At 37.0% G+C, this 9,479-nt stretch overlaps 1 protein-coding gene across 1 annotated transcript; it reads right to left on the bottom strand.

The window, feature by feature from the left end:
* Nucleotides 1–763: 763 nt before the first annotated feature.
* Nucleotides 764–4,124, bottom strand: LOC131350917 (cystatin-F). The gene is made up of 4 exons (XM_058385925.1): nucleotides 3,757–4,124; nucleotides 1,344–1,519; nucleotides 1,118–1,237; nucleotides 764–900 (listed from the first exon to the last, which is right to left on the bottom strand). The coding sequence occupies exons 1-4, from the start codon at nucleotides 3,812–3,814 to the stop codon at nucleotides 805–807; spliced, it is 450 nt and encodes a 149-aa protein (XP_058241908.1). The 5' UTR covers nucleotides 3,815–4,124; the 3' UTR covers nucleotides 764–804.
* Nucleotides 4,125–9,479: the final 5,355 nt, after the last annotated feature.

Genomic DNA, 9,479 nt, shown 5'->3' with positions numbered 1-9,479 from the left:
TATAGGCATGCCTGCAGATGTCAGCTTGCTTTATTTAAATAGATGACATTTCTATATTTGTTTTGCTCCTATGACAGGAGGTGCACAGTGTTTGCAATGTGATTCGTTTTATTTGCACTGAACCATCATCTGGCCCTTAAAATAGAGCTGCTGATTTACTCGAAAACAACAGAAATATCAGTACAGATGACAACTTGTGAAATGTATAACTTCTAGTTGCAGGACTGAAATGTAACACTGGAATGCCAAAGCAGTATTTTACAAATCAATTGCTTTACCTGAAAACGCTGACATTAGTTATGTTTCTAAGTTTCCATTTGCAAAGATCATTTTAGCTATAAAGAGGGAACTGGCTATTAGCAATAATTTCCTGTTGATTAATTTTGGCCAATTTGTGAAATTAACTCATGACATTTTGTGAGCATTCATAGCAGCTACTGCAAAGTGTATACAATAAATAAATAAACAAAATAAAGGAACCTGTTTGTACAGCATGTCCGTATCTTGCATTGAACAGTACTGTGAGGCTAAAGCTAAAGACTACACAATATCAGGCTTCATATAAAAGATACAATACAGCTTTAAAAACAGCTACTCTACTGAACCTTAAAGAAACCTCTGTACTACCCAACATATCAGTCATAGTGCTAATGTATTTTTTTTACTGTATGATCAAGATAAACAGTATCTAAGTATTCTGTATGATCCCTGAAGGCACATTTCAATTGTGCATGCCAACTGAGTATTTTATTCTTAAACATATAACTCAAATTCAATGCACATGCTGTTTCAGATGCATAGTTATTAATAATACTTTTCTGAAGGAAGGCAAAAGAAATGTGTGGTCTTCATTATCTTCAGCCATGGTGTAGCCCATACCTCAAAGTTACAGAGAAAAGTCTGAAAAATAAAGACACATGACATTTGACTAAGTATGTTTCTAAAGGCAGTATTTGATACTAATGATAAAAGATTGACTATTGAATAAAAATTAATGAAATGACTATCCAAAGATGATCTACGGATCTCATGGCAGTTAAAATTTTCACCCTCTTTCATTCTCGATTTCCACACACTCTTCAAAGTAAAAAAAACAAAACAAAAACAAACATTTCACCTGTTGTAAGTCAGGTTTTAGCTGGAAGCCACAGGTTGCAAGGTCAGCATTAATCTCTCTCTTCATACACACAGTCCGAGACATCTCGATTTTGAGAAAGTACTTTATACCTTTAACTATCTGTGATTTAAAAGAAAAGAGAGAACAAAAGGAATAGGGTAGTATGGACGGTATGTTTTTAATTTTAGTACATTTCACACATTAAGAGGTAGACTTCAGATCTTACTTGTCTTTGTGCTTCATCAATAGCCGAAGCCTTAAAAAAGAAGGCATCATTGGACATGTTGTTGAAGGTGTAGGTTGCAGTTAGGACAGCCTGTTTAACATCTGTATCATTTTTACTGACATTTTGTGGTTTGCCCGGAGCAGGCCCTTTGACAAAGATACGAACTGGAGATTTCCCTGGAAGAATAAAAAAAAAAGAAAAAAGATATGATTACAATTATGTACACAATATTGGCAAACGTTTTGGGACACCCATCCAAATCATTGAATTCAGGGGTTGGGATTGGCCCCTTTGTTCCAGTGAAAGGAACTCTTAATGTTTCAGCATACCAAGACATTTTGGACAATTTCATGCCCAACTTTGTGGGAACAGTTTGGGGATGGCCACTTCCTGTTTCCACATGACTGCACACCAGTGCACAAACCCAGGTCCACCTTTGGGATGAATTCCATTGAGATGAGCCATTCCAAAACTGGGACATCTACCTTTACATGCACATGAATTTGATATGGAATTGGCCCGCCCTTTGCAGCTATAACAGCTTTAACTCTCCTGGGAAGGCTTTCCACAAGGTTTAGGAGTGTGTTAATGAAGTTTTTTGACCATTCCACTAGAAGCACATTTGTGAGGTTAGGCACTGATGTTGGACAAGAAAACTTGGGTTGCAGTCTTCACTCTAATTCATCCCAAAGGTGTTCTATTGGGTTGAGGTGCAGGCCTCCTCCACACCAAACTCGTTCATCCATGTCTTTATGGACCTTGCTTTGTTAACTGGTGTGTAGTCATGTTGGAACAGGAAGGGGTCATCACCAAACTGTTCCCACAAAGTTGGGAGCATGAAATTGTCCAAAATGTCTTGGTATGCTGAAACATTAAGAGTTCCTTTCACTGGAACTAAGGGGCCAAGCCTAACCACTGAAAAACAACACCTGAATTCAATGATTTGGAGGGTTGTCCTAAAACCTTTGGTAATATAGTGTGGGTAATTGGTTTTAGTAACCATGTGACCTTTGTAGATAACTATTTCAGGCTGTATCACATGAGTGAACACTGTTCTGGAAACAGACCGAGCAACAAAAGAAGGCGTAAATCTAACATTTCAGTGCAAAATGAGAAAAAGAATATGCTTTTACAATGGTGACAGAAAAGGTGAGGACAATTCACCAGGTTTAAACATTTTTGAAAAGGGGGGCTCCATCACCGCAATTTCTGAAATTCAAGGATTCATACCGAAGAGCGAAAAACAAGAGGAAATATTTCAAGGCTTAAAATTGGTTTTAAAAGAGCCCAACAATCACTCTTCACAAAACTCATCGAGACAGCTACAGCTGCTACGAGGCTCCAGTCCATCTTAGCTATCTCCCGTCCAAGCACAACGAGCCTCCTCACTGATTAAAGAAGTGATGTCTCTCACCTCTGACACGTTATTCACATACTTTAAAAACAAAAATAAGTAACGGTGTGCTGCTTCATTCAGCAACCCAAGTGAGAAGAGTAGAGTTGCTATTTGAGGACATTTCTGATCTAATTCTAAAGGATTTAAACATTGTTTTTCTAGCACATGTGTATACACGTGCTATGTGTACACATCTGACACCTGAGCAACCGCATTAGACTGAGAGTCTGAAGCTATACTCCACATTACAGAGCAATGACTTCGAGAGAGTGCAGGTAACACAACACTGTTAAAATATTAACCGTGTGGCCTGTATAATTTAAACTGTTAATATTGTGTTAAGAAAACGGATTGTAAGCACTCTTTCACCACTTTTCAGTTCCTTCACTCATTCATTCTCTCTCTCTCTCTGTCCACATGATTTTTAAAAGTTCAATAGAATAACAGCAACAGGATGGAAAAGGCCCAATTAAAAAAAATAAATTAATAAAGGACATAGTGGTTTGTTTTATTACCCAAATATTTTACTGTATTCATTTTTACAGTGTTGCTGTTAGTGTGCGGTTGGTGGATGTGTTTCACTGGTTATTCTTTTGTGATCACAGGTTATTTAAACCTGGCTGTCAGCTTTGAAATTGCAGAGGTCTCTCTTTCACACATACACACAAAAAGCACAACCTGCCATTTTACAGGGAAAATGAAAAGTGACTGATGTAGAGTGTCAACCTTTTTACAGTAGATAGTTACTCTTGGTGGGATTTTTTGTTACTTTTGGCAAAATATTGCAAGAAAGCTTCACATTTTGACCCCCAAGGTATGCTCAAAATGGTTGAAGACCGCTGGTGTACAGGATCAACTACACAATCTTTGAAAGTCATAGACAAGTTCTAGATGCTTACTAGTTATACTGAAAAGCAGACACCACAGTTTTCAAGGGCAAAACTTTGCTGTTTTAATATTAAAGGCTCTTAATATTTAAAACTCACAAAGGTAGTGGTATATTTTTGTATTTCTTACCAGATGAACAAAATCCAGCAAGTAGGAAGACTAGAAGTAGATGATAACAAGCGTCCATGGCTGTGCAAGTTCTTTCAGCTTTGCTACTTCCTGTGTAGCAACACTTCAACCAACTCAGCTTAACTGAGACAGTCCCCCCAACTGTACTAACCCACACCACTGCTAGAAAGTTCCACAGACTAAACTAATCTCCAATTGCAACAACAAACCTAGCTGACTTTAATTAAGCAATATCCTGTCAGTGTTTGAGCTCTCACAGGATATTGATTTGTTTCAGTGCTCACTACAGCTCACTACACTACAAAAAACAAAACCAAACAAAAACTCAATGGCGCTATTTATTAATTAATGACACCTTTAATGTGTTTCAATTTCTATACTAATAACTTCCTTTTATTGTCGTTTGTTCAATCTTCACAGAGACCATCAATTAGAGAAGTGACTCATACCAAAGAGTTTCATGTGTAGAGGTGACTCTGAACAGTACCAACGACCCTAGTGGTTTCCCCACACATCCTGTATGCGCACACACACACACACACACACACACACACACACACACACACACACACACACACACACACACACACAGAGCCTAAGCCTTCACTAAACATCTTGTGCAACCAACAAGCAAAATTTTAAATTATTCTTTATTAAATTATACCATTTGCTTCATTCAAAGAGTGAAGTGAAGTGCTAGTGAAGTAACTATGGGGGAAAAAAACAAGTTAGCTCCAGAAAAGCAACTTTCCAAAAAGCTGGCTGCTACAAACTTGTTGTATCAAACCTCTCTTCCTGTTTCTGGATGGAATCATCACCAGTCATACAGTGAAATCAAACAGGTTCGCAGGTTTACGTGCAGATTTTTCCAGCCATTTCTTTTCATTTACTTTTTTAATGAGAATAATTGTAAGATTTGCCTGTCACTGATGTTGCTATTTTATTTAGGTCAACATGGTTTGTTAATTCGCCTACAGCCCTAACCCATGTATGTTGTGGAGTTTATATGTGTGTCCAGCAGGTGGCGCTGTGTGGACGCTGTAATTTTCTGTCTTCTGCCGCATGGGAAATAACGTGTTCCAGCTCTCCTGTATCAATAAGGTGACTATTATTAGTGGCAGATTTTGGATACAAAAAATATTCATTATTTAGCAGTCAGAATGAAGCCTGGGAAAACTATAGATTCAGATTCATAATTTCCATCTATTGGCTTAATGTCATGAAAAATGCTCACACTTTATATTTCTTTACTTACACAATTTAACTTGTTTTGAGCCTACCATATATTTTGTATTATATTATCTTGTTTTAATCTATTTTAATTATGCATTCTTTCCTGAGTGTTTAAATGTAATGAAGGCTCAATAGGATTGTAGTCTGTTGACTGAAAAAAAGAAAAAATCTTTTCTATAATTTCTATTTTACCTTTCAAGATTACTTTTTAATCTCCCAGCATCTTAGTTGTGAAGCTGTTGTACCTGTCAAAGGTGTCTTCATGCTTTCCAGAAGGTTGGAACTGTGTCCAGCCGTGGCCAATTCCTCGTGTGCACACTACTCTTGCATGTTTTTTTGGCATGTGTTGCCTGGTCATAATTGAACCTCTGCCTGTCCACTTCAGCATAAATTGGATTACCGTTGCTGAAGAGCGTGCAGCCTTGTCCTCATACGAGAGAAGACAAAGCTCACTAGAGCATTCGTACTGAACCCCCCGCCACCAAAATCCCTCTCCATCTGTTGTTTCTTAGCTGCTCCATCAGTACCTATTCAGGGCTTTTACTCATTTTTAATGCTGGTCCTGGCACAGTGTTCCAAATCAAAATACTGTCAGCGGCAGATTTTAGGTCATAGGTCATACTGTAGTGTAGCTCTTACCATTATCACTCATTGTTAGTTCAATATTTCACATAGAACAGACATTGCAAATGTGTTTTCATCTTTCAGGAAGACAGAGCTCAATAAATAAATAAATAAATAAATATATATATATATATATATATATATATATATATATATATATAAATAAATAAATATATATATATATATATATATATATATTGTATAGGAAAGATTTTTAGCTTTAATTGTACTATTCTATATTTCTTGACTATAAAGTGTGGATATTATTCTATGTGATTCTATTTTAAAGGTTTTGTAATGCCCTTAATTATTTTGAATGTTTATATGTTTAGATTTTTAGCTATATCTGATCTTTATCTGTTGTGATTTTTAGTTGTTTGTTTGTTCTTGCTTGTGTATTAGCTTTTTAAGTATTTCTAGCTTACCTGCTACAAGTCTGAAAACAAAACAACATACGTTTTACATTTTTCCTCACGGCTATATATTATTAGATCATATATTATTAGATGTTTTATTTAAACCATTGTCTTGCAGCCTGTCACAACACTGGAAAAATTAAGACAATACAAGAGACCTCAGTGACTGTGGAAAAGATAAACATTTATTCAGTACACAGCAGTGCAACTGTTCACGTTGCCAGGAATTCATATTAATCTAATTCTGTGGAGAAATGGATAGATTTAAATGGATTTTTTTTGTATTCATTGCCCAGTAAGTATTTATGAGTATAACAGCCTGAATTTGAGCCTCAGAGAGAACACAGATCTTACCCTTATTTATCAAAGATGTGTGTGATCAAATGTGAGCATCAGCCATTAACTTTACAGATACACTGCTGTATTTTTTTTTCTGTTTTAATGGCAGTGTTTAATAATGAATTCATTTTAATACTCTCTGAATAAAGTCATAATATTTAAAGATAGTAAGCCAGTAAGTCGTTACATTATTACAAGAATAAATTTGTAGTATGAGGGTATCAGCACAGGATATGCAGAGGGAGAGAAAAAAGTATCTAAATTCCCAAAAATGTAGTTTTAAAAACATGTATATACACCGATCAGCCATATCATTATGAGCACTGACAGGTGAAGTAAATAAGACTGATTATCTCCTCATCATGGCACCTGTTAGTGGGTGGGATATATTAGGCAGCAGGTGAACATTTTGTCCTCAAAGTTGATGTGTTAGAAGCAGGAAAAATGGGCAAGCGTAAGGATTTGAGTGAGTTTGACAAGTGATGGCTAGGCGACTGGATCAGAGCATCTCCAAAACTGCAGCTCTTGTGGGGTGTTCCCCGTCTGCAGTGGTCAGTATCTGTAAAAAGTGGTCCAAGGAAGGAACAGTGGTGAACCAGCGACAGGGTCATGGACCGCCAGGGCTCATTGATGCACAAGGGGAGTGAAGGCTGGCCTGCGTGATCCGATCCAACAGACGCGCTACTGTTGCTCAAACTGCTGAAGGAAGTTAATGCTGGTTCTGATAGAAAGGGGTCAGAATACACAGTGCATCACAGTTTGTTGCGTATGGGGCTGCATAGCTGCAGACCAGTCAGGGTGCCCATGCTGACCCAAGTGCACTGCTTTAAACGGCACCAATGGGCATGTGTGCATCAGAACTGGACCACGGAGCAATAGAAGACGGTGACCTGGTCTGATGAATCACGTTTTCTTTTACATCACGTGGATGGCCGGATTCATGTGCATCACTTACCAGGAGCACACATGGCACCTGGATGCACTAAGGGAAGAATGCAGCCAGCGGAGGCAGTGTCATGCTTTGGGTAATGTTCTGCTGGGAAACCTTGGGTCCTGCCATCCACCTCGGAAATTAGATGCTAACATCTTGGTGCCAGATACCAGAGCACACCTTCAGGGATCTAGTGGAGTCCATGCCTTGACAGGTCAGGGCTGCTTTGGCAGCAAAAGGGGGACCAACACAATATTAGGCAGGTGGTCATAATGTTATGCCTGATCAGTGTAACTATAATTCCCTTTCTTCATAATATTATAACCTTCTTTCTTGAAGTATTGCTACATCATTCTTGAAATGGCAGTATTAAATATTTTAAATCTATTTATTTTGGCATGTATTTTAAATGATATGTGTATTTCAGACATGGGAATGTTTTTCAGTCATTTATAAGGGTACATTTCGAAGCAATACTCATAAATGTAACAGTCAAGATTTTCCATCAATACTGGCAGTAGTAGCAGCAGCAAAAATATAAATGTGTCTTGGTGAATGTCCTCTATATGTGCTAGAAATCACTGTTAATTTGTGAGCTTTGATGATACAAAGTAGTTGATAGTGTGTAATATAGTACACTCATGTGTATTGGATGCTTTTGGATATGCACTGCATTCACACTCTGTGATAAGTGTCAGACAGGGATGGTTTTAGACTGGGTTAAAAGCGTGTGTCTGTCAGTAATCATCACATGGCACATGCTGGCTAAACACTTCACTGAGCTGTATGGTGGCAATGCACATGAGCATGTGACAGAGAGAAGAGTAAAGGCCAGTAAGTTCAATGACTCTGATCCCTCTGAAGGTGGTGTGTGCATCTGGGTCACTTTAGAGGGGTCTGAGTTCATTTGTTATATTTGTTTGTGGTTCATTTTGTGATACACTTGATGGGTGTATGTGAAAACTAAATTGTCTCAGTCTGCTTCAAATTTTGCTTTGAACTTGCTGCATATACAGTGGATCCAAAAGTCTGCAAGCACAAGTTAAAATGATTCTGTTTGGCATTCTAAATCAGTTCAACAAAAAGGTTTTTATTACAAATAATAGCAATAACAACCTGAGTGAAAAATAGTATCAGACACATTTCCATGAGTTTCCGAGAATCTTTGTATTCTGTATGTCCGCTTTTTGTTGTAATGACTCCACAACAAAACACAAATTCACCTACATGCCACAGTAAACCAAAGGAGTCAACAGGATCAATATCAACAATATCACAAATTTGCATACATTTGAAAATCCTAATAAAATAAATCAATAAAACTTGCAACATCTTCATATTAAATCTTCAAGATGTTGCACAATTTATAGGTCAATTTCTTTTTAATTTATAATTAAATCAAGGTCAATTTATAGGCACAATTTATAGGTCAATTTCAGTGTTACTGAAAGTATGTGTCAGTGACACATACAGCATATGCACTATTGAACTATGGTAAAGGAGTTGTAGTGTGTGAGGTCTCATTAATGCTAAACTTTATAGAAAGACAACTGAGACCCCTTTGAGTCCACTTGCATTATGAACAGGTGTCATTTGCATCTTGTTCCCTTTCTGGTGAACTTTAACACATGTGAGTACAGTTCATTTCAATGTAACTACATATAAAAACACCCAAGGTATTGCAATATTATGTCTGTGAATATAGAACAGAAGAACTTGATTATATTGCTTGTTAGTTATAATAAAATAAATGCAAAATGAAAATTCTTGTAATTATTTGTAGTCACTTTCTTCTTGATTCACTGCCTGCAAATGACATTGAAAACCCCCCTTTAAAACATAAATTGAGGACACAAATTGTTAATTACATTTTTATTTATTTTATTTTATTTATTTTAGGACTAAAACCCATAACCCACAATCCCACACCAACAATTATTAGACTCTAAGAGCTCTGTATGAGCATCTGTTCCACAGTTGTCTGTTATGCTTATATGGTAATATGAACCAAAAGCCTGGCATTTTCATAAGCAATCCGTTGGGGGCTTGAGAGCCAAACATTCTCTCTGATTAAAACGTCAAATACTGTATTTTAGACAGAAACAAATTTGAAAATTTGAAATCATATACCATAGACCTTTTTTCCTACACTTCTATAAAGCTGCTTTGAGACAATGTCC

This window comes from Hemibagrus wyckioides, linkage group LG03 (genome assembly GCF_019097595.1).
Source record: "Hemibagrus wyckioides isolate EC202008001 linkage group LG03, SWU_Hwy_1.0, whole genome shotgun sequence".
Taxonomy (NCBI): domain Eukaryota; kingdom Metazoa; phylum Chordata; class Actinopteri; order Siluriformes; family Bagridae; genus Hemibagrus; species Hemibagrus wyckioides.
The sequence above is the reverse complement of the archived record's forward strand: the minus strand, read 5'-3'. Positions and strand labels throughout refer to the sequence as shown.

What these genes read in the sequence shown, in the direction of transcription:
- LOC131350917 (XM_058385925.1), bottom strand. Translation starts at nt 3,814, where the DNA reads ATGGACGCTTGTTATCATCTACTTCTAGTCTTCCTACTTGCTGGATTT. An exon ending in TTGATGAAGCACAAAGACAA is followed by an intron (nt 1,238 to 1,343) that starts GTAAGATCTGAA and finishes TTTAAATCACAG; the next exon opens with ATAGTTAAAGGTATAAAGTA. An exon ending in TAAAACCTGACTTACAACAG is followed by an intron (nt 901 to 1,117) that starts GTGAAATGTTTG and finishes TTTATTTTTCAG; the next exon opens with ACTTTTCTCTGTAACTTTGA.